At 36.7% G+C, this 22875-nt stretch overlaps 1 protein-coding gene and 1 non-coding gene across 2 annotated transcripts in view; one reads left to right on the top strand and one right to left on the bottom strand.

Annotated features, from left to right (window-relative positions):
• The window catches only part of CFAP54 (cilia and flagella associated protein 54), a 296739-nt gene that overhangs the window by 231750 nt on the left and 42114 nt on the right, over positions 1-22875 (bottom strand). Inside the window, exons 13-19 of the mRNA XM_022562388.3 lie at positions 22359-22493; positions 21147-21297; positions 16988-17064; positions 10579-10707; positions 10088-10214; positions 5794-5880; positions 5582-5703 (exon numbers count right to left, since the gene is read on the bottom strand). Coding sequence (XP_022418096.3) covers positions 5582-5703; positions 5794-5880; positions 10088-10214; positions 10579-10707; positions 16988-17064; positions 21147-21297; positions 22359-22493 — 828 coding nt within the window. The remainder of the gene's footprint in view (positions 1-5581; positions 5704-5793; positions 5881-10087; positions 10215-10578; positions 10708-16987; positions 17065-21146; positions 21298-22358; positions 22494-22875) is intronic.
• On the top strand, positions 17470-17576 carry LOC115803705 (U6 spliceosomal RNA). The gene has a single exon (XR_004024477.1). It is a non-coding gene; the product is annotated as a U6 spliceosomal RNA (small nuclear RNA).

Genomic DNA, 22875 nt, shown 5'->3' with positions numbered 1-22875 from the left:
AAAGAATCTAAAAAAGAGTAGATATATGTATATGAATAACTGATTCACTTTGCTGTACACCTGAAACTAACATAACATTGTAAGTCAACTATACTCCAATAAAATATTTTTTAATTAAAATAAAATAAAATAAGCTATAAGGATATATTGTACAACACAGGGAATAAAGCCAATACTTTATAATAACTATAAATGGAGTATAACCTTTCAAAGTTGTGAATCACTATATTGTACACCTGTAACATATAATATTGTAAGCAACTACACTTCAATTAAAAAAACATATTGTTTTATTGCCACAAAACAATAGTACTGAAGTCCAAAGTATTATTGTCTGAATGCAAATCTCTCTGCCTATGGTTCCCACTAGAGAATGTGTGACCTGCCTCTTTTTACAAGTTACTCAAGGCTTATGATGACAGATTGACATTAAATACATTTGAAAACGACTTAACATCCACAGTGCAGCAAAACACTTGCAGAAAGATGTAATGCAATCTGGAAGGCCGTGATTAGGACACACCTAAACAACTATCACAAGACTGGAATGATAAAGTACCATATTTATTACTCATCTAGTAGATCTCCCGAGGTATATTCTGGGTTCTCAACAATATTATGTACATTTCAGAAGAAGATGAAAAGTAGGTTGTCATATCCAAGAATCCTGGCAAAGAATATTGCTGAGAATAAAATATACGCTTTATAAGATCTAAGAGAAAAGACAGAAAGAAATGTGTAGTTTGATAGAGAAAAATATATCTAAAGCATCAAAAATCATACTGATGTGACAAAAAGAATATTCCACAGTGCTTAAATTAGAAGATAAAATAGTAGTAATAATAATGGCTAACATTTATTGACTGCTTATTCTATGTCAAATGCTAAGCATTTTATAGGCATCATTTCATTGAATCTTCCCCAAAACACCCATTTTACAGATGAAGAAATTAAAATTTAACAGAGCATGGGTAATTTGACCTTGGTCATACAGCTAGTCAGCGGCAGTACCAAAACTCTAATCCAAGAGCCTTATACTCCTAACCATTATGATTTCTTGTCTTAATACAAAGTGAAGTTAAAAAGAAGCATGGAGAGGCAACCAGAGATGAAGTTTTCTATGCAATAACGTCAAAATATTTAAAAGAAAAAAATCCTAAAATGTAAATATTCTAAAATCTCTGTCAGTAGTTTGAAGACTGCGGGTCAAAACATGACCTCAAAAGAGGGGGGTTAGAATCAAAAAGGGTTTTACTCTTTATGAGGAAGACTTCAGCATGAACAATTAAAAAGAACTGAGAAGATCTCTGAAGAATATTGGCTTACATATATTTTTCCTAAAAAAAGCAAATAGAATTAATTTGACTAAAATGTTATAAAATAGGAAAAATCACTTCACTTGGTAATCCAGTTACTGCTAACATAGTTAATACAATGGTATTTAGGGGCCATCAAGATGTAAATTCAGGAAGTATTAGAGCCAGGAGTGATTAGAACTTCTAGTGGCCTGGGCTTCTTCATGAGTTCTGGTTTCAAATTAGGACCATAAAAGTGGATTCTGTGTTGATTATAAAAAATAATCTGCTAATCTATAATGCTCCTTTGCTTACAGTTGAAGCATTATGACTGGATTTCAGAACTGCTAAAATCATGTCAATTACTGATTTAAGTTTCAACATATAGTCCTAGGGGAACACTAGATGCATCAGTTAGGGCTCTTTGCAACAGAAGCAACAGCAACATGAGGCTTGGAACACAGCAGGTCCACAGAGGCAAGAGGGTCTACAGAACACAACTAACATAGTCTAATCAGGGCACAGGCATTGGAATGAATGAATGCCAACTACTTTTTGTCTTTTTATCCCTCTGTTCAAGATTCAGATTCCAAGAAGGGAGCAACCAATCAGCCTAGCTTGCATCACCAGTCCTCCTCTTGGCTGGCAGAGAAGAGAGGCCCTGAAAAGTCCTACCTGATTTCTTCTAGTGGGGAAGAAGAAATTCCTCCAAAGGTGATGTTTGGAAGAGGGAAAGAAATGCTGGACAGAAAACAACAGTATACAACCCTGCCCTGGTACCCTCAGCACTTGGATTGAGGAGTATTCCTGCCTCTTCCCAGTGAGGAATTGCTCCGCAAAGACGCTGAAGGTTGGGCTGCTAGACTCTGAAGTGAACTAGGAGTGATGATCATAAGCCATATGCTGACTCCTCTATTTATCGGAAGTAGAAAATCAGGGACATCTCAGGCTGGTTCTAGGTGCAATCCATTAAAATCAATCTGAGGTATAATGTGTAAAATGCCAATATGGACTTCCAGAAGTCAAATAACCGAGACAGGAAAACGAGAAAAATAAAGCCCCACAATCAAGAAAAAAAGCCAGCCATCTCTTTTGGAAGGCTAACGGGTTCTTATCAAAGGTCTGTCCCTCATCCATGGCAACAAGCTAGTCCACCTTTAATGGACTTGGAATAAAACAGACACCTGATGAGAGTATCCATCTCCACAAGGTCGGGAAACTTCTGAAAAACTAAAACAGGGTATGAATTATTTAAGGGTTCTGCAAAGACCCAGGCTTTTCAAATCTTTTTTATGGTATCAGGTGACACATCAAATGCTTATTTGTGGATAATTTTATTACCAGACCGTGATAATGTAAAGCATGCTGTAATATAGCCCAAAAGAAAATGATTGCCAAGGGAATGAAATTTATTTGTCTTCTTTAAGGAAAGAAACTTTGGCAATTATTTGAGCCATAACATCGTTGTTTATGAGAGTACCCTGAGGACTGATCATTAAGCTTTAACAACAGGATGAAAAATTGCCACAGAGGAGCAGAGGTGGCTATAGAAGATTTCAGGACTTCTAAATAAATATTCAACATTTCCCAGCTGGTGACAATTCTTATGGAGGGCTCCTCGTAAAAAGTAGAGCTTCTAAATGCCTCTCATGAGTCTAAGAGGATATTTTAATTTTTCTTAAAATAGTTTCACTTAAGAAGTAGAAGGAAAAGATACACAAGGAGAACATGAAAACTTCAGACCTCTCACATCTCCCGTGTGTTCCCAGTCATAGTGGTAGAAAGACAGAGACCTAACAGGGCAATGGGCATATTATGATAATATAAAGACAAGATTGCATCATAATAAACCAAAAGGGAAAATCCCAGAGACTTTACTCTCTCTGGACTGTGAGAGGCCATGAGATGAGTCCTGAGAGAAACAGTTCTAAAAGAAAGATAAGTTTTACTTGCCATGGAAATAGGACTGAAGTACTAATGTCCTCCAAGCACTAGGCAGTAGCGAGCGGCTGCAGAAGCATCTGCTGAGAAAATGGATCTGAACCCCAGGAGTCTTCCAGCAGAGATCAGACACCACTTGGCCTGGTCAGCTGAGACTATCCAATACCATCATCAAATTCCTTCATTCAGATGCTGGAAATTCTACTGTAATGAGGCTCTCCCCTAATACTGCCAGGACAGACTTCCCCACCTTGAACACTGATAGCATCTATTTATCCAGAATCCTTAGACTTCTTACGAGCTAGACTCTACTTTCTCTCTGGTCTCACCTCTTACCATCCTCTCCAAACACTTCCCTCCCCTTTGCCATTGCATCGAAGCTTCTGTTACACTGAATGACCTCCAGGACCACAAGCAGTCTATGACCTTTCTAGCCTCAGGACCTTTGCACAGGTTGTTCTCTCTGCCTTGCATGTCCTTTCCACTTTTGTCTTTCTCTTTCTCTGGGTACTCCTGCCTGTCTTTCAGTATTCAACTTCATGTCACTTTTTCTGGATGTTTCTTCAAATATTCCCCACTGTTGGGTCAGGTACTCCCTTCCTGAATTCCCCTGGCACTCTTGCAATTAGAGCACCTATGACAATGACTCATAATCACCTACTTACACGTCTATGTTCCCATAGACTGGATTTATCTTGAAGACAGAGACCACAAAGAGCAGGCAATCCATCAATATTGGTTGAATAAAGAAAGGATTTTTGTTCATTTTTATCCCTTGTACTCAGCATAATACCAGGCACATAGTCAACTTGCAATAAAACATTGGCTGAATGGATCATAGGCACTCAAAAACATATGTTGGATGAATGAAGTGATGGACTTATGATCAGGAAGTACTACATACCAGAAATCTAAAATTCCAATATTCTATTGCATTGGCCAAAAAGTCGGTTCAGGTTTTTCCATAACATCTTATGGAAAATCCGGAATGAACTTTTTGGTCAACCCAATACTTTCTAACTTCCAACACCTATCCTTCTAGCTCTCTCAGATTCTGATTTTCTGGTCCCTGACCTCAGAGAGATGCCCAATCTCTTGATATCTCCATAGTCTACCAAGTCTTTAAAAGTCTTGATGGTGTTACTTCCTTCCCTACTCAATCTACACCCATTTTTCATTATGAACTTTTAACCTATACTTTCGTACTTTTTAAAAAAATCCAGTCCAGTACAAATCTCTACTGTCACAGCTACTAAGAGTACCACACCAGGATAATATCATACCAGCAGGCAGATGAGGCCACCTGAAAATCCATGGTCTTCAACCTCAGCCAGAGCTTCAGGATGCTGACCAGTCCTTTAACTTAGAGTCAGCTCCCTCATCCATTCCTCTCCACTCTCCAATCACCTTCTCTCTCCCCAGTCCAACTAGCCACCCTCACTCTCCATGGCTGGCAGATTCCCTTGCCTCCTATTTTACACATGATTGAGATAAGAAGGCATCCACTCAACTCTCTGCCTCCACACCAATGGACTTATTGAAATCTACATCTGTCTGTTCCTCCTTCCCTTTTATGTCGGAGGATGAGGTGTCTGCTCTGCAGCCCACCCTCCACTGAAGATGAACCACTTTACATGTGCTTTCAATCTCATCCCCTTCACTCTTCTATTAGAGGACCCCCACTATATGTCGAACTCTTCTTAAACTCTGTATCCTTCCCCTAGCTTTGACTTATTCTTTTCTTTCCCTTGTCAGACAAGCTACTTGTATTCTCTACCTCATCATATGCCATTCATTCAGCCAACAAAGTCAAACTTTTGTGATACACAGGGGCAAAAATAAAACAGAAATGTGATTCCCCTCAGAAATTTAAACTCTAAAATCAACATACAATGAATAAGTAAGAAGACAGAACAATTTCCAGGTCAGAGAGAGACAACAACAGCAAGGCAATTGGTCCATAAATCAGCAATATCCATCTGAGAGAAGGTACTTTAGCCCATGGACAGTATTTTAGTTCCATAGTAAGGAATGCATTGATGCTGGCACAGTGTCACTTACATTCTACGATTTACCTCATTTTGAATCCTGATTTTATTTAGCTCCCCATGTAAGGTCTCCCTGCAGAGAGAGAACCTCTCATTTCAGGAGAGTTCAGGGCTGGAGATACAGATTAATTTCCCTGCTTAAAACTATTGCACTTCACAAAGACTAGACACGGCAAATCTAAAAGTTCATAATCTAATGTTAACGGCAACACATTATTTTTAGCAAAGAGAAATAAATCATTCATTTTTAACAGGGGTTGCATGTCAGGACTAAAAGAAGAAATGATATATTGTTACCATCAAGAAGTTATGTAGAGATGTACAGGTTGCATCTTTCTCAAACATTAGAAGGGTTTTCTGCATCAAGTAAATTGCTTTGGATAGCTTATTCTTCCTTATTTTATTCATTACACTTAATTCTGTAAAAGCAACAAACATTTCACCAAAAGGGCAACATAAAAACTATCTTTAAAAAATGCGGAAACACAGTTTATCCAAAACTTAATTACCTGTAAAACAATCAGGACTTCCAGGTTTTTTTGGCTTTTCTGGACCTTTGGTAGATATATTTTTGCTAACAGTTGGAGTCTGCAAAACTGAAGAAGAAGAAGAAGAAGGAGAAGAAGGAGATTGTTATCACAATTAGGTTTATGTTCAAGAAAGGAAATATTTTCTAAACACTAAAGAGTAACTATTTGTAAAATTATTGCTTTCTCTATCATGCCATCTTTGTTTTCATTAATAGATAAAAATTCAAACAAATCTAATACAGTTTCACCATTAAATTCTCTTTTATTTGCTACTGTATGAGAAGATCAAGAATTTTTAATTATAACAATATTTGATTTTCTATTTCACCGTAAATAAAATTATCTTGAAGGTTGATAAATAGGGTCCAACCAACTTTTGTTCACTTTCCCCCTTCATAAACTTTTCAAAATTGCTCCATCCATGGTTCCTGCAAGAGCTCTGGGTACCACATGAAGACCTCCATTCTCTTCTATCTGTGGCTGATAAAATCAGAGCCTCTCTCAAGATTTTTAACTGACACACAAATTATTCCCGATTGTGAGCAGTGAGAGATCCTGGTGTGCAACTAGGACTGACCATCACGGTGGTCCAGGAAAGAGGTAGCAGGATGAGGGAGAAGAAAATAAAGGTATGCTGGTCCAGGGAGATGAAGAATATTGCACTGATTCTTGATTTTCCAGGTCTGGCCCTCAAGAGACCTGGCAATATATTGTTTCTCTCCTTAAAGGTACATGAGTGTACCTGTAGTAACCTTACAATAAACCCCTTTTATTGAGGTTTAATTATTTGTGCTAATGCACATAAGTCACCATGGGATGATGACTGATTGATGAAAAGATGCCAAAAGACACCGTTAAAGGATATAAGGTTTCTTTAATGACAAAGGATAAGGAAATTTATCTTCATGGAAATAGCAATACAAAGTGGAAAATAATGCATCTTTCTCTCAGTACCTAGGGTATTATAAATGCTAATTAAGTGATAGCTCTCATGATTATAATCACTGGAGATAAGAAGGATGAGATTACAAGAAAACTCTGAATGCCCAATACAGGAGTCACATTTAAATGCCACAGTCATCAATAGACAACCACTGTAAAGTTCTTGAATAAGAATGACAAAAGCAGTATTTAGGCAACATTAGTCAGACAGCAGCATACAAGAGTGAAGAATGACAGGAGAAAAAAAGTGATAATCTGTGCTAGGGTGGCAGTTCAACAAAGCAGAGAAAAACATCAAGCAGATCCAGAGATATTGCAAAGAAATAATAACTAATCCTATATAAATATACACACACACACACACACACATAGAGAGAGAGAGAGAGTCAACTACAAATCGGCACTTGCCATCGGCACTTGCCAGCTGCCTCTACAAGGATTAGATCACGTGCGGCTGCAGCTGCTGACTTGCAACACCCCCGGAAAGGAGCTCAGGGTGGAGAGCAGAAATGACGCCCTCTGTGCTCTGGGGGAAACTGGCAGAACAGGTCTTCAGATAGTTAGGTATTTTCGGGAGTTGATTTTATGAGGCCAATTCTTGTATCCCCTCATATCTAGAAAAGCACTAAAATCTTTCATGGTGACGTCTGCTCCTCGTGACTAGCAGAAACCTTCTGCAAAAAAATATGTGCTTCATTCCATGTACTCCCCGCCTTCACCAAAATCACATACATACTGACCTTCCCCCTACCTCTTTGGAGCAGTTTCTCAGAGCTATCTGAGATGCTGTCTCCCAGGCTATAGTCCTCATTTTGCCCCAAATAAAACTTAACTTGCAACTCTCATGTTGTGCATTTTTTTTAAAGTCGGTTATCTATATATAGATATATAGGTATCTATAGATATATCCAAAATATATAAAAAACTCATGCCATTTAATAATAAAAAAATCTGATTTTAAAATGGGCAGAAGAGGGCTTCCCTGGTGGCACAGTGGTTGAGAGTCCGCCTGGCGATGCAGGGGACACGGGTTTGTGCCCCGGTCCGGGAAGATCCCACATGCCGCAGAGCGGCTGGGCCCGTGAGCCATGGCCGCTGAGCCTGCGCGTCCGGAGCCTGTGCTCCGCAACAGGAGAGGCCACAACAGTGAGAGGCCCGCGTACCGCAAAAAAAAAAAAAAGTGGACAGAGGAACTAAACAGACGTTTTTCCAAAGAAAATATACAAATGGCCTACTAGTACATGAAAAGATGCTTAACATCACTAATCATCAGGGAAATGCAAATCAAAACCACAATAAGATATTACCTCACGCCTATTAAAATGGCTATCATCAAAAAAGACAAAAGATAATAAACATTGGCGAGGCTGTGGATTAAAGGATACCCTTATACACTATTGGTAGGAATGTAAATTGGTTAAGCCGCTATGGAAAACACTATGGAGGTTTCTCAAAAAATTAAAAATAGAACTACTATATGATCCAGAAATCTACTTCTGGGTATATCTCCAAAGGAAATAAAAACAAGATCTTAGAGACATCTACAGTCCCATGTTCATTGCAGCATTATTCACAATAGCTAAGATATGGCAACAACCTAAATATCCATCAGTAGGTGAACGTATAAAGAAGATGTCACACACACACACACACACACACACAGTGGAATATTATTCAGTCAGGAGAAAGACATTTGCACTAATATGCATGGACTTTGAGGGCATTATGCTAGGTGAAATAAGTTACACAGAGAAAGACAAATACTGTATGGCATCACTTATATGTGGAATCTAAAAAACCCAAACTCACAGAAACAGAGAGTAGAATGGTGGTTACCAGGGGTTGAGGAAGTGGGAAAATGGAGAGATATTGGTCAAAGGGTACATAAGATGAATAAGTTCTGGGGACCTAATGTACAGCATGGATCATAGTTAATAATACTGTAGTAGACACTTGTAAGTTGCAAAGTGAGTAAATCTTGAATGTTCTCACCACAGAAAAAGAAATGGGAATTATGTGACATGCTTGAGCTGTTAGCTAACACTATGACAGTAATCATTTTGCAATATGTTAGTGTATCAAATCTACACGTTGTACACCTTGAACTTACATAATGCGGTATGTCAATTATATCTTAATAAAGCTGAGGAGAAAAAGTCTGCACTCAAAAATTACTTAATTAACCAGCATTTGATTAAATTTGTTTAGCTGTATATATGATGGGACATCTGAATGTATTCGACAGAGATCAGAAGTCATGTTAGGCTGGAACACTCAGTTCTATTCTATAATTACTCAGTAATTTAAAATGAGGAAGTGGCAGTTAAATGAATATTGACTATATAATCATGCCAGGAGTAACTTGGCTTTATCAAAATTTAACCTCAAACAGAAGAGATTTTTAGACCTAATAATATTTTAAATCTTATCCTGAAACTTGAGTAGTTTTGTTTCTATATGCACACTAGAATTACTATCGGCATTTTTTTTTAATGTTTTGACCTCTTTACCTAAATAATGAGGCAAAAACAACTTAGATCCAACTCATCTGTCCTCTCACACTGCTGTCAGAGATGTCTTTCTAAATTTTTCAATAGCTTCCAAGATAAAATAGAAACGATTTAACCCTTCAAGATCTGTGATCTACCTCTCTAGGCTTATCTGTGTCAATCTCCCATGTGTGCTCTTTACTGCAGCCATAAGAAAATTCCAGCAGTTTCTAGACTTCACCATATAATTGTTTGCTTCCACCTTACTAAAAGTTGCTTTCTCCATTCAAAATGACTGCCTCCTTCTCAATTTTCTTCATAAAGATATTTATGAAGATAAAGATAGCCTTCTGGTCAACTATCACTTCTTCCAAGAAGCCATCCCTGACTTTCTTAACTGTTATACTCTTCTGTATGCCCATAACAAACACTCTGAGCCCACTTCTATTGCATTTATTAACCTTGACTATTATAGTTGGCTTACTTATCTAGAAGCTCAAAATTAAAGGCTGTGTCTTATTTGGACCAAGCTTAATATAGTTCCTAGATTTGATAGAGACTCAATAAATGTTTGCTTCATTGAATTAATAAAATATCAATAATTTACTATAACTCAAGCAATTTAATTTTTTAGAAGTTTACTGATTTGCTATGCAAGGTGTAAAGAAATAATGAAACATATCTATTGATATTTATCAGAGAAGTAAGAAAAAATAAAATAATGACATTTATCTGGAAAACACCTAGTCAACAACAACACTGTTTACAAATTAAATTGATTCTGTACTTGAACTTGTCTTAAAACTGATTCAGAACAAGTTATTTGCTTTGATGGCTACTACCTTGCAATTGGTCAAGAAGCACAACGGCCATTCGGTGCTGGGCTTGAATTAGTTCAAGATGCAAATCCATTATGAAACTATTCAGTGTGACTGGTTTGCACATGTCTGCATCTATACCGTGGGTGTGCTTCGGCAGAATTGAAGTAAAAATTAAAAAGGCATATGGTTATCAAAACATACTAAAAACAGCTCTGTCTTATTATCATTCAGGTTATCACTTTACTCTTAGCCATTAAAGTCTGCTCACTTCTCAACTCTTTGCAATCTGGCTTACACACTAAGAAATCTGCTTTTGAAGTTCACCAGCAGCCTTTTCAGTGACAGACTCAAAGACTCCTCACCCTCCTTGATTTCTTCTGGGAAAAAGGGAATATATTTCTGGCCTATGAGAGGGAAGCCACCACAAACCGTGCTTTACTTACCTATTTGCAACGCCAGCCCTCTTCCTAGTTAAGTAAAATAAACCTAATGTAAGAGTTTCTCATTCTCACCATGGCATAGCAATGGTCAACCACTGATGATCCATTTGGCAAAGCAGTTAACATGCAATTCAAATTTATTCCACCAATGGCTTTTTCAAGAAGTTCATAGGCCAAAAATAACTGTTCCTCAGGTTTTTTCTAAAGGAATTTTATAAACAAAACAGAAAAATTAAATTTAAGGGAAAATCATATACAACACTTCCCAAGTTTTTAACAATAATTCAAAACCAAATAACAAATTTAAATAGCCTATCCAAGATCAATGACATATTTCTTACTAAGTATATTTGCTTTTGATTAAACGTGGAATACTATTAATAAAGGTAAAATAATAAATACAGTTCATCATTTTTCCAAATATTAATTAAACTTTTCAAAAACATGTATATAACTTCCTTTTATGATTTTCAAAATTCTGATGGTACCAAATGTATAGGTAAATTTTAAAAATCTAACTCATAATTTGTCATTTTCACATACTTTATTTTGAAAGTTAATTTTTTTTGAATCTCTGAGCTGGAAATCTAGACTTGGAGGCCATCAAATCCCATGGTCTACATTGTGATTTTCAAAAACTAAATACCTTCTATTATAATTATCCTCACAGAGAGACAAATACAGAGAATAACATAAAGAGCAACCAGCTTTGTTCAATTCTAATTTTGCATATTTTCTTCAGAAAATGTTTAGGAAATAAAGCAAACACATACATGCAGATCACTGAAATCCCCTGTATAACTGTTTATAGTGACTCTCCTCTTCTCTGCCCCTAGAGGTAGTCACTGTCCTTGAATTTGGTTTTTAACCATTCTTTTGCATGTTTTTAAACTTTTACTACATGTGTATGTGTCCATTAACAATATACAATATCACTTTGCATATTTTTAATTCTCTTGTAAAATTCTGCAGTTCACTTTTTTCACTCAACCATATGTCACTGAAATCTTCTCCTGCAACTCAGTGTGTCAGTCACGGTTTAGTTAGGAACACAGAGCAACTCTAGGTATTGCAAGCAGAAAGGGATTTAATGCACAGAACTAGAAGTGTCCATCACTGCTGGAAGGCCTGGGAGAGCAAAGATCAAGAAAGCTGCCAGTGATGAATTTACAGGAATCTAAGAATCCAGGAGGCAGGTGACAACTTCAAGTGTCTACCACGCTGAAGCAAGTGAATTGCAAGGGCTTGCTCAGCGAGGCTGGTCAATTAACTTCTTCCATCTGCCACTGCAGAATAAGAACTCTCTCTTCCCTTGTGTGTTACAAATTCATGCAAATGCCCCTCACTGGAAGACTAACCTAGAACCGTATGGAAATGAGATGGTGGGAAATGTAGTTCCAGGTTCTCCCCCTGTAGTGTGAAGGTGACTCTAGACGTGGATGGCAATGATGCCAGGCTGACTCTAGTTCAAGCCCACTTTAGCTCACTCACCTTCACTGCTACGATGAAATGGTGTTGTGCTGAGGACTACATCACAATTCACTTATCCACCCTTCTGCTGATGGACATTTAGATTGCTATTGCTAAAAGTGTGCAACGTATTATACTAGTCTGATACTTCCTTTACAGTCCTTATACCTTTCCTTCTGCTCTTCTTTTTTCACACAGCTGTCTAAGGCCCCTAGGACATTTTGATCACAAGAATGACAGATATCTTTGTTACATCGATATAAAGGGGCTGCTTTTCATCTTTCACCATAGGTGTAACAGTCATTAAAGGTCTTGAATGATACCCTTCATGGGATACAGAAGTTCTCTTCTATTCCTAACTTGTTAAGAGTTATTTTTTAAAAGGTGGTTGTTGAATTTCGTCAAATGCTTTTGCTGCAGCTCTTTATCTAGTGAGGTGGTCGTTATTTTCTCCTTTTCATCTGCTAATGTGGTGTACTGCATTATAGATTTTCTAATGTCAACTCATACTTGCATTCTGGAATATACATAACTTGATTATACACATTAAAAAAATATATATATAGACATGAATCTCCATTCAAGAATCACTGGCTCATAAACAACAAGCTCCTACCGTATAGCACAGGGAACTATATTCAATGTCCTGTGATAAACCATAATGGAAAAAAATATGAAAAAGAATATATATATGCTTAATGAATCACTTTGCAATACAGCATAAATTAACACAACATTGTAAATCAACTATACTTCAATAAAATTTTATTAAAAAAAAAAAAAAGCATCACAGGCTCAGGGAGAATCACAACCCAAATAGTGTAAATTTGAAAAACGGACCCACATGAGGGCAGGTCCAAATTATTAGGAAGAGAGACTTTCTCCCGTTTGCTCCACTTTCAGTACCCAAACTGAGAAACCTCCCTACCAAATAGGCAGATATTTTTCTAGTCGACGGCTTCCTAAGATGAGTCTTGTAGGCTCTGACTAAACGTGTGAGTCTGAGTTCCAAGCCCCATCCTTCATGTGCCCAAGGCTCATCTCTTGTCCCTAAATGGTTGTTAATCTAAGTTTCTTTGTAACTGAGCCCATCAACCTACTGCAGCATCTATTCATAAACTTACCATTTTGGTTTTCAGCTCCCCTTTCTATTTTGGCCCCTGGAATTTACCTTACTTTCTTGTGAGCTCTGTGGTGTACTTAAGGATATTTGTTCAATTCTGTCCAAAATTTCTAGGTGTTTTGTAGGAAGAGGGTTTTCAGGTCATCTAGTTTTCCATTTTGCCACAAACAGAAGTCTCTAAGGATACCTCTTAACACCAAGGAGCTCCAAAGACCCCACACACATACCCACGTTCTAACACTGTCATCATCACCACCATCATCTTTGTCATCACCACAGTGAATATTGAATTAAAACACGTTCCAAGTATTGGGCTAAATGCTTTATATGGACTAATTTTTAAATTACCATAATCCTATGAGGTACTTATTAATTATTAAAACTATAAACCATTTGTCAAAAATAGCTTTGTATTCAGTAAAACTTTAAAGTAAGTTTTTTAAAAATATAATCACAATAGCACCTTATATATGTTTTAAATAGTTGCACGTATACATGCAAGATATAAAATTTATCCCACCTGCAGACTCTGCTAGGTGAGCATATGGATTTTGGACTCTCCTTACAATAAATTCTCATTCTTCCCCACTTCACTCCCTTCCAAATAGGTCTGAGACTCTAGGTTGAGAGTTAGTGCCCTTTGCGAAACATAAGGGAAAAACTGAGTTGCCACCATGTGCCGGTTACTGGTTTCCACAATGTTACCAACAGCTCATTTGAACTGTATCACTTAAATACTACCAGTAGAATAGTTACTATTGTTATAATTTGACAGATGAGGACACTTATATTCAAACAGATTAAATAGTTTATTCAAGATCACACAGTCAACATTAAAGTCAGGATTCAACTCCAAGTCTCCCAATACCAACTGCTATGCCCTTAGACCACACCAATGAATCACCCTTACTCCACCTACCACATGCCCCAGTACAGCTGAGCAGGTAATGTATGGCACAGTTTTAGGGGTGCCATTCACATTGTAGTCAGCATAGACTTCTATCTTCATTTTGATAATTTCCCAGCAGATGGCAATAAATCATATCAAGGAAAGGGTGCATTTTTCTAATTTAAACACAGTAGCAATAGTTCATAAATGGTTTTCAGTTTCTTCATGGTCACCTTCTAAGAAATCCATTTCATTTAGTGCCTTTAGTTGCCAGAATGTTTCCATCCAAGCCAAAACCTAGCACTTTGTAACATCTACTAGTATTCCTATTCCTGCCCTATGAAGCTTCAAAGAATAAGTGCTAGTCCGCTAAGCCAGTAATTCTTAAATTCTAGTTTCCTTAAGAATCTACCTGGCAAACTTTTAAGAATCTCACACCTGAATTATAAACTTTTAAGAACCTCACACCTGAAATTATGATTCAATACGTCTAGAATGGGAAATAGAAAGCTACATATTTAGGAAAAATGTATGATGATCCCTGGAAAAAACCACTGGCAGACAGCTTTTATGCCCCCTCAATCTCTTATGCAGTTCAAACATTCTCTGTTCCCAATTTAAGACTTCTCAGCGCTCTCTCTTTAGAAGACACAATACAGCATAAAGAACTCAAAACTGCATTCTCTGAAACCTATTATTAGAAGATGAACATTACATTCAAGAAAGTAAATTCAGAATACTCCCCCAGTCCTCTGGTACATTCAGGATATTTTATTTGTCCCCAATTTCTTAGGACTTGCATTTTTTATGTATTAGAAGAAAATACTTTATACAAATATCCTGAAGACACTTTTTTTTTTAATCAAGAGGCAGCATAGCATAGTGGCTAAATGCCTGAACTTTGAAGGAAACACACCTAAGTTCAAATCCATTTACTGTGCAACCCTGATCAAGCAGAATGTAGTAGTGAAAATGATCACTATGACTACACAAATCAACTTGAGTCAATCTCACAAACACAGTACTGAGATTAAAAAATGAGCTGCAGAAGAATACACAGAGTATGACACCATTTATATAAATTTAAAAACAGTACTCTACTGCTTAAGGATACAAACATATGTAATAAAAATACTAAAATGCCTGAAATTTATAATCACTCTTTAGAACAGCAGTTACTCCTAGGTAGGGGGAAAGACAATGTGAGCAGGAACAGTTAGTGGAGGAGTTGAGTTTCAACTGTACTAGCTATGTTTCATTTCTTGAAAGAATGATGGGGAATGACTCTTCATTATAATATTCTTTATAATTGTATGTCATATGTTTCAAATCAATTTTTCAGAGAAAACATAGTAATCATGAGGATTAACATTTAGCAACAGGAAAAAGTGCTGGTGGATTCATGTTAAGAAAAAACATTAGAATGTTACTATGGTAAAAATGTGTCTTCTCAGAGCCTAAATCAATGCATGCCATAGACCAGGCTCTCAATAGAGATTTGTTGAATTAATGAAAGAAAACAGATTATTGTGTTTTGTATTAGACTAAACTTTACATACAAACTTAATAAAACAGCAGTAATAAAAAAAATTGTGAAAAAGAGGGCTTCCCTGGTGGCTCTGTAGTTAAGAATCTGCCTGTCAGTTCAGGGGACACAGGTTCGAGCCCTGGTCCGGGAAGATCCCACATGCCGCAGAGCAACAAAGCCCATGCACCACAACTACTGAGCCTGTGCTCTAGAGCCCGTGAACCACAACTACTGAGCACATGTGCTGCAACTACTGAAGCCTGCAGGCATAGAGCCCGTGCTCCACAACAAGAGAAGCCACCGCAATGAGAAGCCCGCACACTGCAACAAAGTGAGTAGCCCCCGCTCGCCGCAGCTACATAAAAGCCCACATGCAGCAACAAAAGACCCAACGCAGCCAAAAATAAAATAAATAAATATTTTTTTAAAATGTGAAAAAGACTAGTAGAAAATATAGAAAATGATAATGTTTAGGTCCATATAGTGAAATTACAGAATTTTTTCTTCATTTTTTAGTACCTTGAAATGCCCTCTAATGTTAACACAACTTTTGTAAGTTAAAATTATAGTTTTTTAATTAATCAGGTAAACCAAAATATAGATCACTGGCTTCCTCTCTAGAAAAATATTTTTCAACTGTAGTCCATGAACATTAGCGTCCTAAGTAGGTAAAATGAGTTTTATTTTCAATAATGGAACATATGGTATTCTATATCTCCTTCTTGGAAAACCACAGTACTCATGAGTAAATTAATGCCCCTGAGAAGTCATACAGTAAGGAAACTATTGTGTTTAATTCAAGTCAGCCAGGGTTACCTGACCCTGGCATCCTTTTCTGAAGGGTAGTACTAGCATCACATAGGACAGAGTTTGCAAAATGCTATTCTAGTTCTTGCCTGTAAATAAATGTTTATTACATATATGAGACAATTCCCTAGGCTCCCATTCAGCTATACAGGTCAACACAATCCATGATGTACAAAAAGAATTCAAATATAGTAAGAAAACTATAATCAAAAAGAAGAATGGCCATTTGTCTCCCTCATCTTCTATCTTCTCTTAAGCTAACATTCAGTGAGAACTTGCCACATGCCAGGGACTGTTCTAGGTGCATTTTTAGCAGGTAGTAACTAATTTAATCTGTCAGAGGTAAATGCTAAGTAGGACATCTCTGCTCTGTAAGTCTATGAATCACAACACATTCAAAATATCAATAGTAACGTAACTATAAATCCTCCTAAGATGTTTTATCTAGCTTATTTTTGGAGCTGATTAGATTTTTTTCTAAAGTAAAAACAAAACGTAGAAAAATGTCCATATAGTTCTCAATGTATACAGAAACCATAATTTCTCAGATATTAAATATTCAAAATTACTTCTATAATTAACCATTATACATTTACAAATTTAATATTATTTGAAAATTAAAATTCATGTTTTTAACTATATTTTCTAAAATATTTTGCAATACCTTTAATATTGGAAGAGTTTCCACACTCCCTTTTGGAGCCCCAAGGGATTCACTAGTCCCTTTCCTTAAAGGTATATCTGAAAAATAGAGAGAAAGAAAGAGAGGAAAGAAGGAAGGAAGGAAGGAAGGGGAGGAGGGAGGGAGGGTGAGAGGGAGGAAGGAAGGAAGGGAGGGAGGGAGGGAGGGAGGGAAGGAAGAGAAAAAGGAAAAGGAGGAGAATAAAAAGAGCAAAAATAGGAAGAGGAGGAGGAGAGAGTAGGAGAGAGAGAGGAACAAAGAGAAGGAAGGACCAGAGAAAATAAAAGGATGAAAGAGAAAAATGGAAATATAACAGTGAATCATAATCATAAAGAACATTACGCTAGTTATCTTTTCACCCATGATTTTAGAAATGATTCAACACTTAGAAGTTGAACAACAAATTATTTCTTCCACATAATTACATTTTGTCTTTATATAAGTCAATTTAAAAGCTTCTTGTAGTGCTCGCTTTGGCAGCACATATACTAAAATTGGAATGATACAGAGAAGATTAGCATGGCCCCTGTGCAAGGATGACACACAAATTTGTGAAGCATTCCACATTTTTAACACAGTATTATGAAGCAATTATACTCCAATAAAGGTCTATTTAAATAAATAAATTAAATAAACTGAACACTATATTCAACTGTACACTTGAGTTTGAAATACAATCAAGATAATAAATCTATCCATCACTCCTAAAAATAAATAAATAAAAGCAGCTTGGAATACAACAAACCAACTCAAAAAGCTTGATTATCAGCAAGGTTATATTATGGTAAAGAGATTGGTCTTTCTATATATTCTATAGAAAGTCCACTGAAAAGCATTCAGCAAATAACAGTAAATTTAGACAAATGTCAGAAAAGTCTGGTTTGAATTAGAATATAAATAATAAAAATGTATATGGCAATGCTAGTTTCCTAGTCTAAAAATTATTCAGTAATTCCAATTAGACAATGAATTATTTAATAAACAGATGAATAAATAAACATCTTGAAGCAGATTATCATAATTAACATACAAAAAATGACTTGAACTTTGTGTTTTATGTGCCAATATGATAATGAGAATAACATTGTTGTAAAAGTTATAAAAATTTATATGTCTAAATGGGGACAACTGCTCATGACATAAATGTAGATGTTTTCAAATTTACAAATGGACTGTGCTCTAATATTGATTAGTTCTTTAGAAATGAAACATTTTAACAAAGGATCAGTATAATGAATTGTATTTAGCCCATTTATAATTGAAGAATATAAAACAACAGTCTCCCAGAAATAACTAGTAAACAAAATAATAAAATTGAATAAGAAATAGACTTTTTTTAAAAAAGTAATCATTGGACCTTTTGCTTCCAGTAACAGATAATCTGGAAACATTCTGCTGGCTAGGAAACTGGAAAAATACACTTTTTTTTTTCATCTGCAAGCTAAGATGCTAACTTCAATACAGAGCCAGGATCTTGGGAAGGAAGTAACCTCCGGATCTTGGGAAGAGAGTCCAGGAGGACACAGCAACAGAGATTGGTATCCAGGGCCCACCAAGGGTGAAAAGCCAAAAGGGCCCACATCCTAGGAGTCAGAGTAACTGAAAATAGGTCGAAGAAAGAGCATCTCAGCTTTAAATTGTCTTAATCTCTCAAATTGGAATAATGGGACCCGGGAGTAGTAGTGCCTTCATGCATCTGGTAAAAGCAAGCATAAATCTTCCCCGGAAGAACAGATCATCTAAGGCTTTAAATTACTTTTACAAAATATTTAGCAAATATAGTATCTACCACATAATCAAAAATAACCAGAGTAACCAAAGAGTCGATGAAGTAAGTTCTTCACTTAAGGTATCAATAGAATAAATGCAGATGGAATGACAGAAGTTAGAAGCCCCTCCTGGCTTACTTACCCCTCCTCCAGTAGCCTTCAACCAATGACAGATAAAGGTACAAATACCACAACCTCCCAGTTCTCTGAGGCATGTTCTATACAGTCTCCTAGAGGTCCCTCGTGGGAATAAGCCCGGTACCCACAAACAGCAGCCTTCTCATGAACTTCCTGTACCTTGTATTCGCTTCCTTTCCTTCTCTGTCTCATTTCACCCCACCACCCTGCTTCCCTGGATCGCATTCCAAATAACTACTACACTCAACTCCTTGTCTCAGAATCTGCTTCTGGGGAAAACAACCTAGGAAAAGAGTCAAGCTGACAACACCTGAACTCACCGGTAAATCTTTACATCATAACAAGTGGGACAACCAGGCATTGCATGGCTCCTGATGCAATGCAATAGGGAGTATGCATGAAGTATACTCGCCCAAAAAAAAATAAGATGCTGGCAAGAATACTTTTTGAAAATGTATCACTTGAATACAAGCAACCTGGTAGATCTAATTACCAGGTAGAGAAACAAGTTAATCAACACCACAAGAATAGAAACAGCCAAATCCAGTATGTGGGAAATCCTACAGGGGGATAATTCAATTTCTTCAGGAGTAAGGAGAGGGGGAACTGTTACAGGTTAGAGAGAGAGACTTAAGAGACACATAAGAAAATAAAATGTGTGGGACTGTTTGGATCCTGATTGGAACAAACCAACTTAAGACATTTTTAATACAATCAGGGACACAGGAATTTTTTACTTATTTTGTAAGGTGTAATAACAGTAACATGGTGGTTTTATAAAAAGAAAACAAAACCTTATCTGTTAGATAGATAGACCAACACACAACACATACACACACAATACATACACGTGTATACGCTGAGGTACTTGCTGGTGAAATGACATAATGTCTGCTTTAAAACACTCCGGGAAAAAAGAAAGTGTTGTCAGGAGAGATGAAATAAGATTAACAAAATATTCATAATTATTGGTACTGGATGATGCATACTCAGTGACTTATTTCACCTCTCTATATTTGAAATTCTACATAATAAAAGTTTTTAAAAAGGGGAAAGCTTTTTAAGACAGGATGTGTCAAAAACATGACTTCAAGCCACTGAAAGTGTTAGATAGCCAGAGACCTCTAACCAGTGGTCCTCAAGTTTTGACGTGTATCAAAATCTCCTGGTAAGCTAATGAAGACCAGGAAGGTCCAGGCTAGTTGAAGTATGATAAGAATTTTTAACAAGTTCCCAAGTGATACTGATACCGATCAAAGTGTGAGAACTATGGCTGTCAAATTCCATCTGCAAAGCTGCACTCAACAACCGAGAATAGGCAGAGGCAGATTAGCAAATCTCTGAGAAAACAATTATTACAATAATTATTACCAAATCCCTCACACCTCATACACACTCTGTAAATGGGGTGAAATAGGAAAGTAGACACCCACATGTCTCCCCCACCTCATTTTCTATATGGGAGTTACCTAATGAAACAGATAATTCAGGGGTTCAACCACAGGCAGAAGAAAGAATGAGGAGGGCAGACCAATCCTCTGAGAGAAGTCACCTCCTGGAAGGAGAACAGAATAATGGCAGGAAGGGGTTGGGACAGGGAGAGGAGGAGAATGAGTGGGAAATGGAGCAAACAGAGGAAGAAGATAAGAAGAAAGGGAAAAGAAGAGAGGCAACAGAATAAATGAAGAAAGAAGGAGAATTTTCAAAGGAGGGAATCAGAAGAGAGACTTTAAAAGGAGACAAAAGGTAGAAGGCCATGGATTCATTCAACAAACATTCATCTGAGCTCCTCCTCTGTGTCAGGCAATGTGCTGGTACCAAGGATAAAACGGTGACCTGAACACGCTCTCTTCCTTCATGAAGCATCACTCTAGTGGGAAATGGAAGGGGAGGGAGTAGGATAAAAGGGAGGAGAGAAAAGAAAAAAGGAAGAATGGGGGAGGGAGAGAGACAGGGGTAGGTGGACATGAGGAACGGAGAAGGGAAACATCTGAGTGAAGACAAGACACAAAGAGTTTCATCTGCCACTGAACCACAGAGCATATGACCTTTTTTTAACATCAACTTGGTCAAACCTATATCATTTCTATCTTTGATGATAAATCATCACTGAAGCACAATACTGAAATGCCTAGTTTCCATAAACAGATGTTAACCAGTAGTACGATTTATACTTATATATTCATATGTATATATATATTAATGACCTCATACTTTTTCATTCAATATTTTACCTAGAAATTTTTTAAATTTTCTTCTTGGGTTTCCTAAAGACTCCAATATTTCACTTAATCGTAATGCGACCTCTGCCACCACCACAACATCAATGTCTTCCATTTTATAGCAGTGAATTATTTCATTTATCTGCCACAGAAGATAAACCCACTAAAAAGAGAAAATACACAGTATAATCAATTGAAAGTAACTACATTGTAGAAAGAGTCACATTTTGTAAAACTTAGTACTTCCTTGAAATCACCATCTTCTAATCATATGGAATACTATACAGGTACTCCTTATTAGTTGATCTTAATTATAAGTAATATAAAGATCAATAATCCTAATAAGATGATATTTAATGATCTGTTGATATAAATTCACAAAGAAGATTTACTTAAGCTTACAGTCTGCATATCTATAGCCATAATGGAAAATTTATCATATGGTTTATATATAAATATATATATATATATATATATATATATATATCAGTGAAGATTATCTGTATCTTCAAAATTCTCATTCTCCCTTCAAAAAGCAGCGGTTAAGATCACTATCAAAGGCATCCAAAATAGTGAGGGGGAAGCGGATGTTTCAAGTTCCATGCTGGGTGCCTTGGAAGCTGTCTTTCATGTCTACAACCCCAAAGCTTAGCACATAAAATTAGCCATGACAGTTTGGGAGCTAAAATGAGAAAACAACATTTATGCACCCACATCATTAGTTTATTAAACTATATGATAAAATCATGCCCATGCAACCTTATGTAGCTAATCTTAGGAGGCCTCAGAATCATAGAAGACTATGTTACTGTTAAAATATTCTCTCCTAAGTTTCCAGGTTATAATATTCACCTGTTCAACTTTCTCCTTTCCAAAGGAGAGAGCTCAAAAATATACTATTGATATTATTACCAAAAAAACTGAAATGCCTTACTTGTATTTTCTATTATTAACCTTCTTAATGAATATATCCAAGTTCATATAACCTTAAACATACTGTATTTACTCCTCCCTTAAAAACCTGAAACACCTCCCTGCTTCCCAAAATTAAATTGAGGCAGAAGTGCAGGGAATACACTTAAAGGAAAGGCTCACTCACCACTACATTTAAAGAATAGTATTGATAATTATGAGGGTGGGTAAATAGGGAAATTTTAGGTTTGAAATGTGCATCACAAATTAAATTAGTAATAACAAAAAGCATATGAAGAGAAAAAGGAATACTTTATTAGTACTGATTTTCTGGGTGAATTTTGCATAGTCATTTCCAGACACATTGACCCGCTGAATTCCTACTTTGCACTTCTGCCATAGGAACATTATCATGTCCACAACGATTTCTTTATCAGGCTTAGCATTCTGAAAACAAAAGTGGTAAAGTAAATTGATAAGAACAGTAAGATATAGAGATATAGGTATACAACATTTAATGTGTGCCAGGCAACATTCTCAGAGCTTTATACTTATTGCAGTGAACTGAATGTTTGTGTCAACTCAAAATTCTTATGTTGAATTCCTAACTCCCAAAGTAATGGTATTAGGAGGTGCCTTTTAGGAGGCAACTGGTATGAGGGTGGGGCCCTCATGAATGAGAATAGTGCCCTTATAAAAGGGACCCCAGAAAGAGAGTGAGAGATTCCTTTCTGCCAAGTGAAGACACAGCAAGAAGACAGCCATCTATGAACCAGGAGGTAGATGACGCCTTGATTTCTCAGCCTCCAGAACTGTGAGAAATAAATGT

Source organism: Delphinapterus leucas, chromosome 11 (assembly GCF_059928025.1).
Source record: "Delphinapterus leucas isolate spDelLeu-1000000601 "Yukka" chromosome 11, BTC_Dleu_Yukka2, whole genome shotgun sequence".
Classification (NCBI taxonomy): Eukaryota; Metazoa; Chordata; class Mammalia; order Artiodactyla; family Monodontidae; genus Delphinapterus; species Delphinapterus leucas.
Note: the sequence above shows the minus strand (reverse complement) of the source record. Positions and strands in the feature narration are given on the sequence as shown.